The sequence below is a fragment of the Vanessa atalanta genome, chromosome 3 (genome assembly GCF_905147765.1).
Source record: "Vanessa atalanta chromosome 3, ilVanAtal1.2, whole genome shotgun sequence".
NCBI lineage: Eukaryota > Metazoa > Arthropoda > Insecta > Lepidoptera > Nymphalidae > Vanessa > Vanessa atalanta.
This window is the reverse complement of record NC_061873.1, coordinates 9149609-9175180: the sequence shown is the minus strand read 5'-3', so window position 1 is coordinate 9175180 and position 25572 is coordinate 9149609. Positions and strand designations below refer to the sequence as shown.

Here is a 25572-nt window from a genome sequence, read left to right as displayed (position 1 = left end):
GGTTTGAACGAGATCTATTAAGTAGTTAAATACGTCATAAATCGTAAACCGCAATTTACCTTTCAATCAACTCAAATATAAAAAAAAAAAACATTTAATTTCATAAACCTTATGCATAAACCGTGAACCATTATTTTCTAATAATAAATCTGTAATAGGTGCTTATTAGCTTGTTTAGTTGTCATAAGCCTACATGGGCTCGCATATAGTTAGGTCAAAATCCTATCATTTAGGTACCTAATTATAATGTTTACTTATCAATAACTTAATTTAAAATATACTATCTACTCATCGGAATCTCTGTTGTAGGGACCTCAGGGCCGTTGCCCCGGTTGCCCTCCCCTAAATTCGGCCAGCTTTTTTCATAATACGGATGTAATGCTGTAAAGTATATATACATATTACCTTTTCGATTTCTGTTAAGTCATGGGATAAAAACACGTCAATAAATGGCGTGATATTACGTTAATACGTAGTGTAACGCCTCTATCCATTTTACCCTAAACTCGCGCCGGCATAGCATTCTTTTAATTTCTTGTATTAATACGCTTAAATATTTTGAAAATTTTCGTAGTGCCTTTATTCTTTTAACTATTCAACCGTGATAACAATACCTGAGTACGCATTTCAGTTCATACACCTAATTAGCGCATCTTTCTACGTCTCGAATATAAGTAAGGTTTCATGTCAGTGCGCAGACTAGCAATCGTGCTAATGCCAATGCCATACTGAGTTGCGCCCCTAACGCACCTTATAGATTGTGTCTTATTATCTATACTGGCGCTATGATTTGAATACGTATTTAAAAAATAATATACTTTCTAAGATACGGTCTCATTTAAGCAAACACGACATGCAATCTGAATATGATAAGAACTATAGATGTTTTAAAATGCTTTTCAGAGCCTTGGCTTGAAACACAAGCCAGCATGTTAAGTCAGCAATTAAACGGACGTATATAAATGACGATGATGATGAATCTTATAGAAGTTTTCTCAATCACCAGAGCTATTTTTATGGAGCATTTCAAAAATGTAACTCATCTTAGGTAAGTTCGAATGACTATCACTTTATGCGCGTTGATTGGCGAACATTAAAGATTAATTATACAGCACCATATCTCTAAATTTGCGTATTGTTTATCCTGCACTGGCCGTTTGATAAGAATGGATGTAATTAACTATTGCATTTGCAACGCTTCTGAACTCTATTTCAATATAAAACTAAAAATTCGAATACAAAAATTATGAGACAGGCTAAAGTGCAACAATACAGTTTCATTTATTTCTAAGTTTTATGATTCAATATTTCATTAAAATCTTTCTCTTTCTTTTGATACTCTTCATTTCAACACTATTATTTATACACAACGTAATCCTTAATTTTTTACTAAATAATTTAAAATTTTTGAATGCATTGTCTAACTTTTAGCGTTAGCGCCAAAGTTCATAGATGTACAATTTATTTTTCGATTTCGGCATCTGATTTTATATATACCTACTCTAAAGTTTAATTAAAAACTGTTCCTTCAGGGGAGCCAAAAAAAAATACAATCGTCATAAACTCATATTATAAACCTAGACAGGTAGGCGCGTCAATCATTAGTGATATAACAAAAACGAATACGAAACCAAAAAGCGAATACAAATTCCTGATACTGTGTTAATAATTTGGTAATACGTCAATAATTAATTAATAAAAGTAGAGAGAAGCACATTTGTCTTATAAAAATAAATGCATCATTTCGCACTACCAGGAATTTGCATTTATTGTTGTATTTGCTTTTGTTTCTTCATTATATTACTCCGAACGGTCGACATGCCTTTTGTATTAAAATCTGAGGTCATATACATCTAAACGTCCACTGGCGCTTTCCTTGTTACCATTTATATAAAAATATTATTGATTACTTTAAATATTTCTTTCGATTTTAGTAATCTTGTCTGTTACTTTATATGACACTGACTGAACGAGTTCTTAATTAAGTAAGCAGACTTAAGATTTTAAGTCCACGTTAAATATTTTAAACATAAAGAAATGATGAATAATATTCTCTGGAACTGGAATCATTGTCAAATCACATTGATTCCATAGCTTCAAATCATATATGAACTTTATACCTTCCATCTTTTTGATATTTTGACTATAATATAGTACCAAAGATCTGTACCAGATTCTAACTGTAAGCGAATTAATGTTGGCTTGCCGCAAAATGTATGTCTATTTTGACGGAACTACTAAAGAAATCTAGGTTAAAACAATATTATATAAGATTATATAATAGCACATATTTTTCTATCTTCAAAATATAAAACCGATTTCCGATTAAATATAAAACTTTATTAGGGATTGGAAAAAACAATAGCTAGGTGATTAGGATTGAACCTGTCACTGTTCCAATTATTTTGCAGGTGTTTTGATTAAGCATAAATAACATGAAATTAAGTTGTTTTAATTGTGGTTGTTGTAAAGATTGATGTTAATGAGAAATCCCTAATTAAAATCTGATTAATACACATTTTTTAATCAAAAAATATATTAAAAAAATATTTTTAATGTAATGTTAGTGTAAAATATTCGAAATTCCCTTTCAAGCATTTAGAATCAACCTCCTCTTATAATTTTTGTATAAAACATTTTGAACCTTCAACATTGTATAAAACTGTACAAAATATATTTAGATATATGAAACAAATCAATACAAAGTTTAACACCCATTTAAGGCTTAACATATAAAATCTTAGATCCCTATGATAACTCCAATTTTTTCTTTAGGATTATATACTTATATATAAAATTGTATATATCACACATCTGATTATTTTATAAACACTAATCATTGAATACTTTTTTAATTAAAAAAAACATATATGTCTTTTACTTTAAAATAAAAACAAAACTTAATTTTGATTTATCAAAAATAAGAATCACAATTTATATATAATATTAAAAGGACTTGTATTAAATACAAACACTAACAAACATTATATTATTATTTGATTGTTCATAATTATAATTGAAAACAGCTCTTGAGCGGTGTCCTTACAGGAAACTAATCTTTGAGAGATATTCAACACAACAAACACTTAGTGAATATAGAGTATTACTGAATATTGTAACAGAATTGCTTAATCATTGTTTTGAGCCAAAGAACCATGTACGTAATATCAAATAAAGAGTATAAATAATGTTCAAAATCTACTTAACTGGTATACATAAATAATTTAAATGCTTTTAGGAATGTTTTTGTACATATTTTAGTTGCTTTTATATGCAATTGTTAAAATAGAATCAATGCATACAGTTAATCTGCATTTCAAGGTTAAATCTTTGACCTCTGCATAATCATAAACTGACAAGTATTACATAGACTTTCATAACTAACATTCTGTGTCATTATAAATAATTTCTTATTTATAAAGCATTATCACAATTCAACATTTAAATTTGGTAATTTATACATCCATCATTGACATTAAACTTATATGAAACTTGAATACAAAGCATGTTAAGAAATTTGACCTTAAAATGACCTTAGGAGTAAAATGAAATTAACAGTGACAAAAATTGGAATGACAACAAGAAAATCACCTTCATAACTTTGTCTTAAATATAAAAAAATTATCAAATGTAAAAAAAAGCTTAAGCCTTGATAAACAATACCTCCACCTTAAAATCAATTTTCATGTTAATCATTTTATTCAAGTGAAGGTTTTTGCCATTTGTAAGATCCTGAATATTTAAAATCACATTCAGCCAACTTAGCATCAGCTTCACGCGGTCCACGTGATCCATACATATAGGGAAGAGGTTTGATACGCTCTGTCTCTAATTTCTTCAACACTGGAGTGAAAATGCGCCATGCTTCCTTCAATTCATCATTTCTTACGAAATGCATTTGAGTTCCAGTAAAAACATCAAGTATTAATCTTTCGTAAGCATCAGGTACATCAGCTTCTCTATAGCGCATACTGTAAGTTAAATCTAATTCCGTTTCCATTAGATCAAACTTCATTCCAGGAGATTTGCTCATCAATTTTAAATACAATGCTTCACCAGGCTGGACACGTATTACTAACTCATTTCTTTTTGTATGCCCTTCAAAAATATCTCCAGGCACGTCTTTATACTGTACTCTTACCTCTGCTTTTCTTTCATTAAGTGCTTTTCCACAACGAAGAATAAAGGGTACCCCTTGCCAGCGGGAGTTATCAATATATATAACAGCTACTGCATATGTTGGAGTTACAGAATCTTTAGGAACTGTGGGATCATCAAGGTAACCCAATTTTTCTTCTCCTTGTCCATTTGGGTTGCCCACATACTGTCCAACCAGTAAATTTTTGAGGTCTATAGGCTTGATATGTCTAAGCACTTTAACTTTTTCATCTCTAATATCATTAGGATTTAATGTTACCGGCTTCTCCATGGCAACAAGAGACAGTATTTGCAAAAGGTGATTTTGCATCACATCACGTACAATGCCAAAACTATCAAAGTAACCACCTCGACCTTCAGTACCAAAAGGTTCCTTAAAAGATATTAAAACGGATGCAATGTTTTCTCTGTTCCATGAAGGGCTAAAAATTTGGTTAGCGAATCTAATTGTCATTAAGTTTTGTACCATTTCTTTTCCAAGGTAATGATCGATTCGATAAATTTGCTCTTCTTTAAATAGACCAGCCAAATGACTGCTTAATTTTTCAGAGCTTTCATCATCTCTACCAAATGGTTTTTCGATTATTACCCGGGTATACCCCTTAATAGAAACACATGCATTCCGTATGTTCACTGTAACGTCTTCAAATACTGTTGGAGGGACTGCTAAATAAAATATTCTATTAGCAACGGGTCCCTTTTCAGATTTGCTAATATGTTGATTTAAAAATTCGTAGTCAACTCTTTTATCATAAGAACCAGAAACGTAATCATTGGCTTCCCAAAATTCTTTTAGTTTACTTTCATCGCCTGGCCGCACTTTGATGTACTTTTTAGATTTTTCTTTTACATCTTCCAATGTCTGTTTCGTTCGAGCATAACCAATGAATTTCGTATTTTTCGGTAATAAATTATCACGATACAAATACCAAATAGTAGGATAAATTTTTTTCTTAGCGAGATCACCTGAAGCTCCGAGTAAAACAAATGTATGAGGATATTGAAAATCAGCTTTATTTTCCATTATGTAGCTGATTCACTGATTGATACTGAAACGTTTTTATAAATTATCTAAGTAGACGACTTACACAAACTGTAACTCACAATAAACTGATGGTTTACGTTTAAGTTAAGCGGAGCGGCCGGAAAATAGCGCTATTTATGTTCTTACTTCTTCGGCAAGCGGCATATCTAAAAGTTTTAAAATAAAAAAAATAATTGTCTGTGATATGTTGTCTATGGAATTAAGCATGAGCCTTCCTATTACAGTTGAGGTTATATATGGTATTCATTCTTAAACCTATAATAATTGTGATATAATAGTTTATTAAAGGTTTGATGTTGTACAAAATTTGAAAAGTATGTGATTTTCAAATTAAATATTAGTACATGAACTACGATTAAAAACATACATAAATCATTGTCCTGTTTATTTATTTGTTTAATACTGCAAAATAATGCAGATGAAATCATATGTGAACGTGGCTTATATATATAACATATTGTAATAGTATCTTAGTAAATATAAAATTAATAATACAAAAATATAATTATTATTAGATGTACAATATAACATTTTATTTATTGAACATCTCAATTTTTTTTTTATTATTTAGCATATTTTAGTAAAAAAATAAATGTACCATTTTTTACTGAAAAATTTAATAAAGTGCTCTTATATAATTGTAGTTTTAAATTTAATTCATAAAAAATATTAGGAAAACTTTTGTCGAGCTTTTACGTGAAATGTTCTAACAAATAGATTAATTGAAATATTACCTGCTTCAAATAAATAAATGACGTTTGGATGACGTGACGCTATATGTTTTTGGTTTTGTCACTTTGCGGGATTAGATACTTTGAAGGAAAATTTATTTATAATAAATTGAGTATATTATAATTTTAATTGAGATTCCCGATAACATAGTTTTAGTAAAAGTGTTTGTTTTCAAAACGTAAAGCATTTGCTGCAATAGTGTAATATTTGAATTTATAGGTATATTTAGTTCAACGACCTTGTTACTGACAGGTTCATCGTTGTGAGTGAACTAATATATGAAAGTGGTGTTGTAGAAGATAAGTAAATTACTGCAGATGATGGAGCCCTCGAGAGAACCAGGCAAGTAAAAAAATACTTATCCTTAATTTTACGAATAAACGACTCAATGCTTTAGTACATTGTACTATAATTGTTTTAAGAAATCCAATGGTTATTAATGAAAAATAAACTGTATTGTGTCCATATCATTAAAAATAAATGATCTAACCCTTCCTCATTTAGTAATGCAAATTAATGTTATTTTAAAGACACAATTTAGTTTTATATGTGAAAATGATGTTGTCATATTTGTAGTATAAAAAATTTATTTAACTAAGAGTTTAGGCAATAAGACAATAACATGGAATAATATATACAGTTTTAATCCTTATAACTATTTAAGTAACTATTAATGTAACATTTTAATAACAATAAAAAGAAAAAAATACACACAATATACTTGTCAAATTGATTTCTTAGTAATTATTTACTTACAAAAAAAAAATATTCATTTTAAGTAAATAGAATTTCAATATATTAAATAATAAGATAGTGGAAAATTCAGATTAAGAAAATTAAGTCATGTATGGCTACTTAATAATTTAATTAATGTTGCTTTATCTAGTGGCAGATATTAAAACTATCTATTATGTCACACAATTTAAAAGAGGAAATAATATTTCCTTTAATAATTTAAATATGTTATTTCAATTCTTTATAAAAAAATTTTTTATAGTGTTAGATGAGTATTTTGAATCAAACTACCTATTATATCAGTACTATAAAATACAGTAAAGTATTTGAAGTAAATTTGTATTTGAATACTAGTGAGGTTCTTTTATTTAATATAAAAAAAAAACGATAATATTTTTTTCAAGTGTAAAAAATATTATTAAACATCTTTTACATATAAATAATAATCATTAAACAGAGATTATAATTAAATGGTATATATCATATTATTGAAATGATTGTATTTTATTTGTATTCAAATAAAAAATATTGTTTGTCAATAATATATAAAGGCATTTGTATTTGTTTACAAGTTAACATACTTATAGAATAAGGTTATCAAATTAAGTTATTCAAATTTATCTTTAAATATTATATGAACTGTAAAAAACGTCAAAATAAGTTTTATATGTTAAATTAAAATATATTGTTTAAATCTTGATAAGCATATTAAATATTATAAAATAGATTGCTTTAAAGAAAATAATGCATACAATTTTTCCAAGCAGTTTTCTAGCTACTGTAGTAGTTTTAGTAATCCCTCAGAGATGGCGTTAATTTTATTTACAAGTGCAATAAACAGATGGCGCCATAACTGACGGTCTTTGTCTATTATTTTTAAATTCGCTATATACCTATGTCAATTACTGCACAAAATATGAATTCTTTTATTTATAAATAAATTATTTTGCCCTAGAAAATTTCTATAATGAATACCTTAACTACATGATCAAAAACTTAATTTTCATGTACTGGAACATAGAGATTTACCAAAAGAAAAATAATATAAGAACCAGCCATATTTAATCCCTGTTAGGTATATCTATTATATTACATTCATTATATTCGGAGGAAATATATATACATACCTTAATTAATAAACTTTTTGAACTAATTATAGACTTATATTTTAATCGGGCTATTTATGTTAGTAGGTGAAATTTTCAAATCAATAGGTTTTGAAAGTTCAAAAACGCAAAGAGAAATAAGGTTTATTAAACTGTAGAATGTTTTTAATAAAATATGTTTTTCATTTTTAATACCTTAAATTACATAATCATATGATTATGCCTACATTCTTTAGTATAACTCTATCAGGTATTTTAAATGAAATCTAGTATGACGATTGAAATCATGGTAACAAGATAATGGTACTGTGGTCAAATTGCATGATGCGGTTTAAGGGAGCAGTAGCACGTGTGATGCGTCGCGACAGGCAACGCGGGCGGATGGCAGGGTGAGGGGTGCGCAGTCGTGTGCAGTGGACCACTCGACGTCGCACAAGGTCAAGGAGAATGATTAACAACGAAAATACAGCAAAACAAACGGTGGAGCGGGGTAGGAGCGGGGACGCGGCGCGGCAGTCAGAACAGCGACGCCGTTCGCATCCGCCGCGTGTCCGGCGACGTTCGCGACGCAGTCGAAAATCGATGTACGATCTGTGACCGGCATTCAATACTAGTCATACATCGTAATTTTGATCGAATCTTGATGACCTAACGTAGTGGCTGCACCCATGCGCCCTCGCCACTTTTAATTGCGAATGCATCGTGTTTGTCTCATTCTCATCAGAAGACGGTTCTTATATCTCAGAAAACTCAAAATGTGAATTATTATTTTATTATTTTTCTTAAGTTTAATTGTCATTATGGATAAAAATGTTAAAATTTTAACTAAAATATTAAATAGGCATAAATATATTAATAATAACAATAATCTACAATATTATTTGCCTTGGAAGTGATTGTAATATTTTATGTAGTATAAATGCCTATATTAATAGGTATGTGTAGTTAAATTCTTCTTTTGCAATCGAGTTTATCGTATTTATGTCACTCGGGTTTAAATCAATAATAAATAAACCTGGCCAAGAAATTGTTAAACTTATTTTCTTAATATTGCGCGCATATAAAGTTATAATGTTTTTACGCCCTATGTCTTTATCTGACATGAGTCGTAAAGAGCATTGCAAGGTTGCCGGTGTATTGACTCCAATGGAGGTGAACACGTTTATCTGTTCTATCGCTCTAGTCGTTGCATTTCCATTGATGTGTAATCTTCACTTTTCTAACAAGATAAGACATTAAATTTCCCCGTTTGATAGGTTGACGTCAGGGTGATGTAACTGACTGTCGAAAACGTGCCAAAGAGCACTGTTGACTGGTTCCTCATCAGGCTTTCGACTCAATATTCAGCAAACTTGAAAGTTCTACGTTCTGAAGTTTTGTTTTAATTTAAATACAATTGTATTAAGTAAGGATTATAAAATGTACTTATCTAATAGCGTGGTACACTCGAAAAAGATTTTTAAATCTATTTTAGTAAAAAATAATTTACGAGCAATCTACGTGTTTCATAATGAAACGCTCAATTTGTGCAGTCGTTGAGGCAAATCTTAAAAGAAGTAAATTCATAGTATAATTAACTTTTCATGATGAAAATATACTTATTTATACGACATAAGTTATGGAAAAATATTTTAAGAATGATTACTTAATTTAAATATAAGTATTAAAAGTGATACCAAAAATAAATCACAAAAATGTTATCATTAGTACCGAATTTAATTATATTTCTTGAATGAGTAAATTTTCATTCAAATAAACTGAACCTTATTCCAAACTTAAATAAGAAGCGATTTTAAATTACTGGACATGAAATAATTATGGTCAATAATCTTGGGCTGTGGTTATAAGATGTTCATAGGTAGAAAAAACACAATTCCATTTAATGTACTGTAATTATAAATCATAAACTCGAAATAAGTTAGTTACATCTAAAGTCACTTTGCTTTAGTATACAGTTTTACTGCACTTTTATGCCCACGTTTGTCGTTTAAATTAACATCGACTTGATATAATCGGTAAAGCTTCACAGTGTACCTAATTTTCTTTGTTGTTTCGAGTTTTGATCTGTAACCATAAGTATTACTGTAAAATATTGTAATTGAAAGATCAATGATTATATACTTCTTTTGATTTAAAATTTTCGGTAGTATTTTAAAATAGTTGACATTAAAGTGTGCATTGCAAAATAGTGAGTCGGCGTTATATTATTTTATTACGCTGTTATTCAACAGTATTGTATCATTGTCAAGGTCTTCTAGTTTATTAGAATTCATTGCTGCCCTCGTGCTAACTATTTTTTGGCATACTTAGACGATATTTTATTTTTGTTATTGTAAATATTGTCATTAGTGCAAATATCGTATGTTAGGTTGATAGTTGTTAGCAATGTTATTTAATTAAAAAAGGGGTTATTAATAAAGAAACTTATCTTTTAAAAACATTGATAAGCTCGAATAAATATTTAAAAAAATATTTTTAAGTTTTTTAAGTGTTTCACATTACTTGCTGTTTAATTCTATTGAATAGCTAGCTACTCATGTTATAATTATGTGGTATATGTATATATTTTTATTCGCGGTAAAAATACTTTATAACGTAAGAAGTGACAAACAGACAAGAAAGCTAGTTAATAAAAATATCATTGTATATTAGACCATAAAAGTAGCTATTTTTTGCGATGTGATTTATCTACCATGAAGTTGCTTTACACAATCTGCTTTTAACAATGATTAAACCGCAAAAATTATGATCACAAAGCTAAGCATAATCACTCGGATGTTAATTAACGTGGAATGATAGTTGACCAAAACGCTAGGTAAAGTTTTAGGCTGGCGTAATTTTTTTAATTGGTAATTCCTTTGTTTTAATTATAATATGAAGTAAATAAAAACTCACTATATATATTATTTCAGGCTTATTTGTATAAATATTTTTATTTTATGTACATTTGTATTTTGAGATTTATATTTTTAATTTGAATTAACCACATGTTGATTACCTAAGTAATTAGTTCGTACGTTTCATTTTTGGCTGAACGATAGAAGGAGCCGTGAGCTTGTGGCCATACTGACAGATATTTTGGTTAGATCAGATAATTGTTACATTATTTGAATTCGATTCTATATCTGACGTACGATATCGGACTAACGATAGATCGTCGTGTTATAGTGAACGATTGAACTGTATGGGAACTTGCCTAGTTTATGGATTCTGACCAGCGTACATTGACCCAAAAAACAAAGCGGCTCATAACAATTTCCGTACAAATTAAAAATAAAATTAAAATTAGAGCTATTTCAAAAATAATCGTTAATCTCTAAATAGTACTTCCAATTAGGATACTTGTTTAATTTACTTTGGGGGTAATGCAGCCGATATCAATACGATTTTAGACCTGCAGGGCTATTCACGCAATTTATAATATAGACCCTAAAGCTTCACTAAGAGGTAAATTTTAGGAATGAAATGAATGAAACGATCACCTCCGGACTGTTTCAAAAATAAATTATTTATCATTGTTTCTTTTGCCGGTTTTGCTGAGTTTTATTCGTTTGTTCTTTTTAGGTCTGACAATGACAATGTTTAAGACATGACATGACATGAAATGACAATCATTAAGAAAAATCTATGTTGAATAACGATATTTGTATTAATAATTTACAGAGTGATCATAACAGTTGTTTATAGTATATCTTCATTAATTTATAAATATTTCTTAGAATGGAGAGATTAGAATTTCAACGATTTCGATTGAATGAAGTGTCGTAGACGTGTTCTTTCTTTTTTTATAGCCTATAATCGATAATCTTAAAATTGGAGTAGCCGCTAAGGTTTGCACTATAATTCTCGCGTTCTGTTCTATTTATCCGTGCGTAGTTTTGCATAATATTTTTTACGATTTGACAGTACCAGCCAACAAGGCATCATCTGTTGGCTCCATCTTTAAAACTTAGAGACCCGTACTCCACGTTTCTACTAACTAATTGTCAGTTTATCACAAACGAGTCGAAAACTAATCGTTATCGTTTAGCCATGTACCTATCTAGGTGTAGGATCCAGTTGCCTTTCGGCCAAAGTTGCCTCGTAATATTATCGGGATCGTATTGTAACAGATATAAATAATTAGAATTGATCCTCAGTTGCGATTAAGCTGGGGCTAATTTTTGTGAGAAATGGTTAAAGTTGGATCGGAATAGAATCGGTGACGGATCACTAAAGTTAAAAATTAGTAGAATTAGGATGTCGGATGTCGTACCGTATTAGACCGATATAAAGAGAAGTCTTAACTGAAACGAATAGAACGACATACAGTCACGTGTTATGGTCGCCTTTATACACTGTAAAACTACGGTAAATTTAATAGGATAAGCGACATAAGTGCTGTATTTTTCGTTTCTATAATGGAAGGACTTTTTTTTACTCGTTAAGACAGGTCATGTTTATCGATTAGCGATTTTATTGATCAAAATAAGTTTATTTTTATATTCTTTGTTGTCTTACGAAGTAAAGTTTACCTTACGCTTAGGTTTTTAGAGTATTAGAAGCTGATCTTTTCTCTAACCCTTTAATAAAGTGTCGATTCTTTCTTAACTTAGTAAACTGTTGTATTGGAACTGCTACACACTTCAAAAAGAATTAACATATTGCGGGCAGTGATAAGACTTGGGATTAATTTTAATAACCTGTCTTCCTCCTTTAATGTAGCAAGAAGGTGGGCTATTAGTAGGAGATTAATTAATGATTCGTTTTACTCTAAATTTCTTTATTGAAGAGAAACGAATAAAAGGTCATAATGTTAGGGCCTTAAATTGCGTTTTTACATAGAATGTTATTAAAATATAATCGTTATCGTAGACGGCTAATCGCGGGCGTGAGTGAGCCGCGTCACGCCTCGGGAAGCGTTGCTTGGTAACGGCCAAGGTCTTAGCTGTCGGAATTATGTAACACTTTGCTGTACGTTGTTTGTATTCTCGTTTCTATCATTAATTATGTGTTATAAATAAAAATATTGCTATTTTTTATACGTAAAACTAATATTATAAATATTAAAAAAGAAACTATGTACATATACAAAAAAGTATTTTCTATTTTTAAACAAAAATAATTTTTATTGTTAAATATTTTGTGGCCATGTTCATTGTTTTTAAGTAAGTGCCTAGTACCTATCTGCTTCTATTACATCATTTTTATTTAGTACCTACGTCTTGTGATTATATCTACACACTATATGTATGTCAAAGTGAAGTAACGAGACTAGAATAATTGTGCCGTGTATTAACATTTTACGAGGTACACTTTTGTAAAAAATAATTATTATGAATAAGAAAAGTGACCAGATTAGTTATTTTAAGTACCGTATAGTAGACTATACGATACTTAAAGTTAGAGATATATAAAATTGAAATATACAATATAGCATAAAACTATAATATATACAATATTAGTATGTTGGAGTAAGTTCAAATAGAAATTTACGGTGCTCGATGCAATTTTAAAATAAGTTTAGGTATATTTCGATTTGGGAATTTTCTGCGAATTGAGATACTATTAAGTTTATTCAAATTTCCTATTTTGCAAAATTATGATCAATATTTTTCGATAAGTGTATATTTGGGAAAGATCTATTATATTTACATTTTTATATTTACCTCTGAAAACTATTCTCATCGACTTACGCTTTTATATTACGTTGGTTAGTCTATTAATATTCTCAGAAATACTCTTTAGTTTAAAACGTTTATTGTTTTATTAGATAAATTTAAACTAATAGGGATATGATACTATATACGTGTCTTGCATTAAAAATAGAGGAGCATTGTTTCGGGCAAGTTCCGGTTGCATTCCCCCCGCACGTCTCTCAAGCGGCCTCAGCACGGAGTGAGATTCGGCGATCTTCGCATCAAATGAGTGCAAACAAAAACCACCTGTAGTCGTCGGAGAATCGCCAAGGTCGCAGGCCCCCGTGGCTCGCTTCTCTGCGTTCCGTTTACCTATATCTCGCGGCAAGTGCACGCGTCGCACCGCCCCCGCGCCTTGACTCACCGCACCCGCTACCCGCTCACCCGGGTCAAGTCTAGGACGGCCGTCTTTTAGTTTACCTCGACTAGTTACTTCGCGCCTATAATAATCGTTTTTTTTTTTTATAAAATATCCTACTTTTGTTTTTTTTTACGAGTTTCATAACAATGTATATTTAAGTGTTAATAAACAGTTTCAATGACAAAGCGTAAGATATTGTACTGGAAAACGAAAGTACCACGCATGTGTATATGTGATAAGGTGCGCGCGCGATGCTTTTGTCAATGATAATTGTGGCTCGCGGGCACGTCAAGTCAAGGTCGCCGTGGATCGATAGCATTCGCCGGGTGTCAAGCTAGCTCTTTTTCTCTTGCAGTTCTGCATGCACGTATGCATTCATGTTTATCGTATGTAATGAGGAAAGTAAAGAAAGTGGAAACATTCTTGCTTAGAGTAATCTCTACGCGTTTAAAACCATTTCTGAATAATGCACTGTTACGCGAAAGTTGTAACTGGGAATTTTTCATTAAACTTCTGTAATACGATTGACTTTCTATCTTATATATATATATATGTTTATAATGGAAAAGTATGTGGTGTTATAATAAAATTATTTACTTTATACTTTTAGTATGCCGTAGAGATTGATTTATTAATTGTTTTATACGTTATTAAATATATGTTACTTAATAAATTATAAAAGAATAGATTTAGCATTAAACGTGTTTTTAAACGACATTCAAAATGAAGTCACAACTTGTTTATTTATTTTAAAATGTATGTAGGTTTAAGTAGTAATATTTTTTGTTGAAAATAATATTAATGATATAATTTTTTTTTAAATATATATAGGTAATTGATAATTCTGATCGGATTACATCCCACGTTTTCGTTTGTGTAAATCTTCACACCTACACAATTTTTCCCGCCTGCGTATACAGGAACGATTTTTCTCACGAGGCTATCGGTTTCATAGGCGAAGGTTGTCAAAGATACTTACCAGTGAGTACGTGTGATTGATAGACAGTTTCGGGGGAAAAGGTATTTTAGTCCTCTTAATTTATATCGATGACATTATATTTGCTTGTCATAAATTTACCAAAAGGGCCGTACCTTTTGAATATCTGCGTGTGTGGGTGTACGTTTCTTTTTTAATATTGTGCCAAATGAACATAGATTACGTTATGTTACATAAGATTACAAAAGAGTTCGAATGATACTATAAATATAAATACCTATTTATGATTAATAAATTCGTTGCTGTGATGGAATATAAAAATTTCACTATATATACTTGTTGTTAAGAACAATTTTATTAGAAATACGGTTCGAGATACCAAAATCTCTGTATGTGGCCCTTTGTTTCTCTGAGAAAAAAAAGGATCAAGGTATTTAATGCTTCGGTTTTCATATTTTATTTATTACAGCGCAATTATGGTTTATGTTCTGCGTTTTACCGTCTCGTCTCAAATAGGTAACCCGTATTTTGCAACTTACACAATAGCTAGACTAGAAATATGTATGTGCTAAATAAACTATATGTACATATTCTATGAAATGAACTCTAAACTGTACCTATATAATAAAGGTTCTTTATAATTGACCATGTAAATGTTGCCATAGCTAATTTCGAAATTATGAAAAAAAAACATTTTTTATTAAAAGAAATACGATAACTTTGTGAATAAAAGTTTCAAAATCAAATGGTATATCTACATTAACCACACATAATTAAAATATTCGTAAAATTCTTTCTATAATTGCTTTCGGTCGCTTATTACTGGTTTAGTATTGATTTTTAACGCTAGCTTTTGTAGACGTCCATTCGTTTTCATGAGTTACATGGCTAGGGCTTAAATGGATTTGCTTGTGAATTTGAATACAAGTACTTGATAATTTATACCGGCTATTTTTGTTCATTAAAGTTAATATAATATAATGTGAATGGTTAAAACAAAGACGTACAATTGAATAGTATTCAAAGGTTCGTACACGTTACAGAAGTGTTTTAAATAATTAAATGTTTAATTAATAGTTTATTCCCTTTTTCGTTGATGCTTAAGTATATTATTAAGTGTATTGAAGCGAAATAAACAGTAAGTAGTTAATTAAAAAGACACGTGACAGTGACAGCGATATAATGCTATGTAATAAATAAGGGAATATAATATTATATGTTATGAAATGTTAAAAACCATTAAGCATTAAGCAAAATTGAACCTTTGACACAATTGTATATATCTTAAAACAAAAACAATTATTTATTATACAAGCTATATAAGCATATATAGTTACATAAATATATTTTATTATGTTTTTTTTTTAAATAGTAATATAAATATTCATGTGCGATATTTTGTTTGAATATAAATGTGAAAATTAGTAGGTAAAAACCGATTCTGAACGATTACCATCACAAGAATAAGATAACAAATGTCGCACGCATCTATATGTTTAATAATGGCATTGCTATATTCTTTTTCTTTATATAAAATAATTAAATAAAAGTATTTGACAAAATTATTTTTGAAAAGTACGCACTAATACAATTTATCTAAAAAGAATAAAAATCTAAAAAGATTGAAGAATGATTCTATAAATATGTGTTTCTCAATAATACATACTTTCTGAACTCATTTTAAATACAATTATTGAGCTGTTCACTCAATATTTTTTCATTTTAAAATATTGCTTATGTCAATATCATAATCAAGATTTAACTTAACATTAACAGCCTGTAAGTTCCTACTTCTGGGCTAAGGCCTCCTCTCCCTTTGAGGAGAAGGTTTGAAGCATATTTCACCATGCTGCTCCAATAGACCTATGCACGTTTCCTCACGATGTTTTCCTTTACCGCCGAACACGACATGAATTATTATCACAAATAAAGCACATGAAAATTCAGTGGTGCTTGCTCGGGTTTGAACCACTGGGCCATCTCGGCTCTTTCGGATTCGACTTGTGATAAAAAATTGAACTCATCAGTTTCGCGTTAATGGTCTTTCAATGCGCTGTTTGAAACCTAGCTTACTTCTTGCTTATAAAATATATTATGAATGGCTTTACCTTAAGACGTTGATTCTGGTTTTTAAATTAAAACATTCAAAATTGTTACCTATAATTGAAACTCATTTTTAAATAAGTCGTTTTTTTAATCTGCTTTGTCGAGGAAACGTTCGACGCCATTTTAGTTTACAACATAATATGACTACTGCGGTATCATAAATTATACCTATGATATTATATTACAATATATTATGTAGTTTTGCTTCAAACACGTCATTTATACTTAAAAATACAATCGTATCGAAAACTACTTTTTAAAGCATACACTAGCAGATTAAGTACAGCAATAAACTATAGCCATTTATTGTGATTTTAGTAAATTATTTTTAAAATAAATTACGTTTTATTCGCTAGAATTTAATATTGCTAACTTTTTAATTTTAAAATGTTCCTGATCTTTTCATATTTGTATTTTATTTTTATAACCTTACATTCTGATTATTAATTAATTGGAATTCATAATGAATTAATGAGATTCTAGTATTGTAATTTATAGATTGCTTACTTTTGCTTATTTTTGTCGAAAATAATTTTCCTGTTTTAAATTTTAATAAAACAAGTCTTTATATTATTACTTTATACATACTGCCTAAAACAAATAGTTATTATGTCAAAATTTCAAAATCAATAAGCATCATACTAAATATTCTGTTTCAGAGAATACATACAGACATACCATGGTTTGAATGTATATCTAAATTAGCGTCCTTCGAGCGTAACAGTAAAAGTTAGTCCACATTTGTTCGGCCCGCTTTTCGACTCTTAGTACCTATATCTTGTGCGGACTCTAATCTGCTAATGCTAATCATAATATAGAAATACGAAGCTAATAATCATGGCAGTAAGTTGAGTAAATTCCTATGTCATGGCCAAAGTCACATCGATTCTAAATGAACGCGACGGTAATATACCATCCGACCTAATCTAAACCTTTTAATATAACAATTTTCATATAAATATTTAGTTTTCTAACTAGCTTTATCATTTTTTCTATTTATAAAAAGTTTTTCTCTTTGGCAACTCTAATACATGTTTCATTTTGGAAAATTTTAAATACGCCTTGAATATATTGAGGACACGGTATATATATTTATGATAAACACAAAAATACACGTGGAGGCGTGTACGCACTTAATCCAAGGCCACACATATGTAGGGACTCGTGTATCCGATGTATCTTAACTGACAAACACGTGAACTTCGTTGATACGAAGTTCTTATTATTGTTTTGATAACAATAATAAAATAGATAAATTGATCATCTATTACTCAGACAAATATCTTTTTTTACAGCGAATTATATACAAGTAACAAAACAAAAGGTTTTATAAGCCAATTATACCTCAACTATATTAAAGATACTAATTTATAGTAATTAGCAAGGGATATTGTATTATTTATTAAATAGGTTTCCTCTTTGCTGTATCAGTTACAAATGAGACTTGCAGACACAATGTCTCTTTAATGTGTTTACTTTTTTTATTCTAATTGAAAAGTATCGTTTAAATATACCTTACTACTGACATGGAACACATGTTTTCAATCGATTTGCAACTATCTAATATATATACTAACTAGCAATAATAGTAAATAGATTTTACTTGTGGCTTCATACAATACGTACTACATCTAGAATCTAGATCAACATCTTCGTCTCATCTGTCACTGAGTAACGATCGGCTGAGACGTGAAACAAAAACAAAGAAACAAACTCAGTGTCGTTTCAAATATAAATTGTATGTACAATATTAATATCTTGATAATCATGTATAAGTGTAAGGTCATGCAATATCAGCGAGAAAGCAGACTTAGTGAATTATTGATGGATTTTGATTAGAATCGATAAAAAGTTTTTGATAAAGAAATGGATTTTAATGCCGAGTTGCAATTTAATTTTCTGATGCCTAGCAAGTGGGTCGATTAGTATTTAGATAGCGTTTAATTCAGCAGAGTGACATAGCGAAAAAATGTAATGGTAGAGGCTAGCGCGGGGTGTTCGGTATACGAGTGACGTAAAACTTAATTACAGCAGCGGCAGCAACGTTCGCGAAGGCCGACTGCTAACAAGTCCAATTATTTATATGATTCCTCTCCTAACGCGACTAATAAATAACATAAATAATATCTGGTTCAATTCTCTACATGTCATTTACTAGTCGATGGCAAAAAATCGATTATAACAACTAGTTTTTCGACATAATATGAGATTTATTCACGTATGATTGTATGCGGACCTTGAGCGAGCCTGTTGAGTTGAGACCTTCATGCCAGTAACCGCGCGGAAGTTGTCGGGTACATTTTTTGTCAATTTTGAGCTCGTTGAATTTAAGCGCGCATTAGTCACAAACTAACCTTCACTGTCGAAGCTCGCGACGCTTTGTTGACGCAGAGCACTGCGATATCGCCGTCGCTGCGTCGGCGCATCGGGTGCAATAACAGCCGCTATCACAATGTCACTACGATGTCTGCTTTGTCCCCGGTGGCTGTGACGATTCCGTCGCGCTCCTTACTTACGTATTCATAAGCGCATCGGTATGCGCAATTAATTGTAACGTTTCGAATGTTTTTATTTCAAGGATAACATAGATCAAACTGCCATTTGATTTTCCGATACCGAGCATAAGGGTGTGACGCTTAGTTGATTTCAAAGTGTGACCTTTAGTAGACGTGTCGAATAGGCCGATCGTAGTGCAGTGATGTGAGGATGCTAGTGCGTGGCCATGTCGAGCGTGGCGAAGAAAGACAAGCCGACGATGTCAGTGACTGCATTGATCAATTGGGCGAGACCGGCGCCGCCGGGCCCGCAGCAGCCGCCTCCTGCAGCACCTGCGCCTGCTCCCAGCATGCTGCAGGCTTTCGGGACGACTTCTAACATGCCCACTGTTGACTGCTCTATTGACATGCAATGTAAATATTATTTCTTTATATCTGAACAGTAAGACAGATTCAATTCGCATCCATTGTTAAGGCGAAAAAAACTTATATCAATGATTACAATAAAAAATGTATAACTAGTTTCATAAATAGTTTTGATATATTTATAAGTATGCCCAAAATATTTACAATAAGCCCAATCTTTGATTGAATATTGTTTAGCTACAAAGCAAATATATTATAATTTTGTTAAATATTATTTATCGTTTGATTGGATTTATTATTTTAACAAGAAATACTTTACCAAAAATATGTAGTTACGATATTTGTTGCAAAAATAATTTTAATATGTACACCTAATTTAACATTTCTTATTCGAAAAAAGAAGTGAATTCTTTACCATCTATCAAAGGAGAAGAATTCCAATTTAAGGTCTAATTAGAATTCGTAGCAGGACCAGTGAACATGAATTCGATTTGCTTTGAAGTTACTTTATATCAAGAATGTAATTTGTGTAAATATTACGAAATTATAACTCGGATGTATGTATATTGTGATATGATTATTTTAAATCAAAAGTCTAATATAATGAAATATGAAGTATAAATATAACTGTATATCAGTTGGTAATTAACTTCTCATAAATTACAAAAAATAACAAGATTATTTTAATTAAAATTGAGTAAATATTTCAGTTAAAAGTAATAATAAAAACATAACCAATAATAAAGCGCCATTTTTCCGGTTGTAGAGTTTTTTTATAAGGTAGTTAAGTGTTACGTACACAAAATAAATGTTTTTTTCCTTCCCAACTGTTTTTTTAACTGTATTTTTTATGATAATTGAGTTCAATATTTGCTATATTTGTCAAAAAGCTTTTAACTAAAACTGTTTTTTAAATGATCCGTTTTATAATAAGCCTTATTATATGTACTGCATATAAGCATGTAAATACGAATGTTATCTTAATATTTGATACGCAAATATATTTTGATACGTATAGGATTACGCCAGGCAAACATTATTAAAAATATTGGCTGAAACTTGTAGTGGTGTCGTGTGCTCACTAAATAAATGCGGTTCAGAGGACCTGTCCTTTTTTTAAGTCTGCTGTTTTCGTTTACGTTATCAATTTTTTTTTAAATCCTGCCTGATTACATTTTATATATGTATAATGATACCATAATGTTGTTTGATGGAATTATTTGTGGCCTGTAGCTGTTTCACGGAGCTCGAAAATAATAACTTTTGATAAACGATCCAAAAGATGAAAGATCGGTTATTATAATATAATGAGAAATTCATTTTAGTCGACAACGTTAAAGTAATTTTGAATGTCCTCACAGAACCTGTTTTCGAAATCTTGAAATACGTACTTGAATTATTTGTACGATTGTCCTCAATTTTCATTTTATTCTTAAAATAAATTGTTTTATTAAGTGTTTTTGAAAGCAAAGAGAGACGGTATGAAAATAAATAGGATTGGTTCATTAATGTGCATTTGATTTTCAATAATTTTAAAAGAAATTTATTATAACAACGAGGCCCTATAAAGTTTATTGACTGACTACAAGCGTCTCAGTACTGCCCACTGTGTAGAAGTATTGGTTCAAACATTATATGTATAATAATTAATATCGTTTATTGTTTACGCTTTGATTGACGGTTCTTTCATCTGAGCTATTGTATTAGCTATGTAATTCTTGTCCGATATTATGTATATAATAATTAAATACTTCTGCGAATTTTCTCCTTTATTATTTCGCTTGTAAACAGTATTATTCAGAAAACTTCTCTTGTTAGTGTAACAAGGAATAAGAAAGTCTTTGAGTGGAAATTCGAAACTCAAATGAATATTGTACTCATTGTTGTTAAATAAACAAAGAGTTACCTATTTTTTCAAGCAATCGTGATTGATTGATTGGTCTCTCAAATACTAAACACATTCATCATAGATGCCTATCCGTAAACAATTTGTTTATTTTTTATTACACTCTTAGTTAAGGATATACAAATATTGCAAGATATTTGACTTGATTGTTATCCGCAATATTTTGTTGTGTTCCAGTTTGAAGGGTGATTGAGAATTGGCTTAATCTCTTTTGCCCGTACAGCGCAATGGCTGTATTGCGGTGTACAGGCTAAAGGGATATAATCCTAGTCCCCAAGGTTGGTGGCGCATTAATGATAAGAGGAATGATTAATATTTCTAACAGTATCAATGTATATACGTAGTGTCGACGACATACCACAAGTGCCGCATTTGCCAATTCGTCGACCTAAATGAGATAAAAAACATCTGGCGACCTTATTTCCTTCATTTTACAAGATTTTCCTACACTTATTAGTTTGTTTAGTCCCAACCTTGCGACAGTATCTATTTTTAAACACGATTGTACTGAAATATTGTGCACATTTATTATATATTTTGGGGGCGCGCGCGTCTCGTGTGCCGTGACGATAAACGTCATTAGGTCATCTTATGCCTCTATGTCTCGTCACCGTCACCTTTCTTCATTGTATGCGCATGGCACGTATACTGTAAAATATTATATATAATTACAAGAATTGTATATTTATTTTAGTAAAGTTTTTTTCCATATTCTATCATTATAAATTCGTGTATTACCATCTATTTCTATGTTTCACAACCGGAGGGATCCCGTGGCGGCCAGCCTTTTAAAAAAATACTTCTTTCATGCACTAATTTCAAACATTTTCAATAATATGAGCACTTGAAATTTGACCTGGATTTGTTGTTTATAATTTTATTTATGTACGTGTCTATGCATGGAACATTTCGAATGATATAAGTTTAATTCCTTCCTTTTATAGCAAATATTAAAGGAATGAAACGACAATTCGATGTTCCCGTATTCAATTATTGTCCGCATTAAGCAAACAATCGGTAGCGGTTACAATTTTTCGTTTTCTTTGTTCTTTATTTAAAATTCCTCAGTAAGTCACAGGAGTAAAGCACTTAATACACCGTTGACATATTTGCATCGTTTTATTTTAACATTACATATGCCGATGAAACTCTTATCGTGCCCAAATAAGTTTCACAGTAATATTTATGAACCATTTTGAACACAGAAACTTTTGTAACGTATGTGTTCAGACGCAGTCCACGTTCTTTGGTGTTGCCATTTCTTCAAATACGATGTTCTCACCGATTTCGAAAATAACGGTTATTCTTAAGCAAGACCCAAATGCACAGGATACATAATAGTGGACAAGTGTGTGCGCAAATACACATGCCCTCCTTATTTCTGCACTCCCATAGTCTGAGTAAATGAGATCAGGCGCTACACAAACTGCTTTACGTTCTCTTCGAGACACGGAGATGGATGTACGCTCTCCTTCGGGATGCTACTGGGAATACCTCGATCGAAAAAGCTAGCCTCTGGAGTCCAGTGCCACATACCTGTGTATGTGGCACACATGCATATACTTTTATCCTTTTGTTGAAATGCAGCCTTGTGTTTCGTAACATTTGCTGTTTATAAATATATATATTCTGTATTATTTTATTCAACATAACTCTATCATATTTTATGTTTCCTTAAAGAGTTGCGTCGCATTTAAATGAGTTATTTACTCGGCTCATTTCTTTTTATTGTATACGTTTATACCTACTAAACATATTTTACTGACGAGTGTGACTGAGATCATTCGTTTACTTTATATCTGCAATCCTATTTCACTCGTAAATTTCTTTGTCTGTACGATATGTACGATCGATGTTCCTTTTTGAAGTCTCACTCTGATCGGTGGTCGTTAATTGAGGATATTTAAAAAACTAGAAATACTCTTAGTAATGTTTTATTACATGTGTGCAATAGATGATAGGAATCGTGTTGCACGACTGTTTTTGTGTGAGTAATAAAATTTGGAATGTGATATAATAAATTGTTCTTATCAGCATATATAAATAAAGGCACGATTTGTATTAAAAACCAACACGATTCTATCATAAAATATAAAACTTTACAGCCTTTCAGTATCCCGCTACTGCGCAAAGACGTCTACTATTGAAGCGTTCTAGAGCTTATTCCACCACGCTACTTAAATGCGTATGATGGATATACATGCGGCAGACACATGCATGTTTTTACCAATGTGTCACCGAGCACGAGATGAAATACAAACACAAGTAAATTAGATAAACATTCAGTGTTGCTTGCCCGGTTTTAATTTCGATAATTCATTAATATTAATATTATAAATGCGAAATTACTCAGCATTAAACATGAAGAGGTAACATTACTGTTACCTCTTCATGTTTAAACCGCTGAGCCGATTTAGATGTAGTTTTGTATGGACGCAGGCGGAGTCCTCGGGAAGGACATAGATTAGTTTATATCATGGAAATTATTCGTTAAAGGCGTGAAAGTAATGTTGGAAATTTGTATGGGAAATCTATCAATGTTTGGGTTTGTTTGTTTATGGGAGTACAATAGGGGGTAAAGATTTGTGTGCTATAAAGTTTTATAAATTTAGCGCGGGTGAAACTGCGGTTTCGGCTATTACATTACAAGTTGATATATATATATAATAACTATCTTGCAGATCGTTTTATCCGCCCTTACAAGTCTAATACATCTTATCGTAAAACCCAGGCTTTTTTTTATTATAAGCATGCAGTGAATATTTTATTTGCGTTGCGTTATCTATAATATATCTTTTTTCCGATAGCACATTTTTACAGAGATGTTTTATATCAATAACGATTGCGTGACAAATAAATTAAACTTATGCTATCATCTTTTTTAAGTATTGAAAAGTTTGTGACTTTTCTATTAAACATATTGTATACATTTGGATGATAGGTTTTTTTTTTAATCTATAAATATTAAAAAGGTTTTATATATCACAATAACATATTACATATATTTAAAAAATTTGCAACATATTAATTTTGTATTTTATATTATATAACTCTTGTCGTTCTTCACATTATAAACGCTAATGATATAAAGTTTCGTATTTTTATTCGATAAATTGCTTTGTCGAGATTCCGGAAAAAACTAGCAAATAACATTTTTCAATTTGTAATATTGGTTTTGTATTACTGTCTCGGCTTACGGGTAAAATATTTCACGATTCTAACTTCAAAGAACTTACAAATTTACCTCACGTCCCTTAATAAAATTAAAAATTCCAAAAAATCCTTACTTAACGGACGCTTACTTTATAAAACAAACGAAATTTCACTTTTATAGATTCATTAGTTTTGTTTGTGCGTTGATAGTCAGTCAGGACCAATGATATTATATATCAGTTCTAGTTATAGTAGTTTTATAATCGAACGATACGTGGAACTTTGTTAAGATACGCCTCGGCGAGAATGTAGTTGTATTTTCGGTCTCTCCTTAAGGCAAAGTTTCCTTTTGTCGTTGCGCCCCTGAATCGTGTTTTTCGTTTGGCGATTGTAATTTATAATACTGAATACTAAGGGACTATTAACATAAACGGCTTCCTCGTGAATTCTGTATAATCTGGAAGCTTTGCAGTCCTAAATGGTACTCATGACAATTATTTATGATATTCTGTTTTTTTTTTTCGTTTTTTGTTTTTCTTTTTTTTATACCGAGTCCAAGACTTGGTTTGATGTTCTATGAGTCATTAAATAAATAAAAAAAATTTATTTAAATGAATATTTTTTATAGTATTATAGTCGAGTTCGATCATTGAGTAGAGCGCCTGTTTTGCTGACTTAAACCCCGCTAAGTTTTCATGAACTAAATTGTTTGGTATTTATAATATACATCATATGTTCGAAATTAAAGGTAAACGTCGCAAGGAAACCTGCATAAATAGGATATATTGTCTTTG

The 25572-nt window shown here is 30.6% G+C and overlaps 2 protein-coding genes across 8 annotated transcripts in view; one reads left to right on the top strand and one right to left on the bottom strand.

Moving 5' to 3' along the window:
• Positions 1–2896: 2896 nt before the first annotated feature.
• LOC125077389 (glucose-6-phosphate 1-dehydrogenase) lies at positions 2897–5341 on the bottom strand. The gene has a single exon (XM_047689316.1). It carries the CDS (start codon positions 5180–5182, stop codon positions 3698–3700), a length of 1485 nt encoding a protein of 494 aa, XP_047545272.1. The 5' UTR covers positions 5183–5341; the 3' UTR covers positions 2897–3697.
• A 684-nt stretch (positions 5342–6025) lies between these two features.
• LOC125077186 (protein ultraspiracle homolog) overlaps positions 6026–25572 on the top strand; it is a 39601-nt gene continuing 20054 nt past the window's right edge. The window contains exons 1-2 of one of the 7 annotated variants that reach the window (XM_047689031.1): positions 8299–8360; positions 19437–19767. In XM_047689031.1, the coding sequence (XP_047544987.1) occupies positions 19581–19767 (187 nt within the window). In that variant the 5' untranslated portion in view covers positions 8299–8360; positions 19437–19580. Of the gene's footprint in view, positions 6278–8298; positions 8534–19033; positions 19768–25572 lie in introns of those variants that run through there. The other 6 variants (XM_047689033.1, XM_047689032.1, XM_047689036.1 and 3 more) reach the window with 6 other exon arrangements.

What these genes read in the sequence shown, in the direction of transcription:
- LOC125077389 (XM_047689316.1), bottom strand. Translation starts at nt 5,182, where the DNA reads ATGGAAAATAAAGCTGATTTTCAATATCCTCATACATTTGTTTTACTC.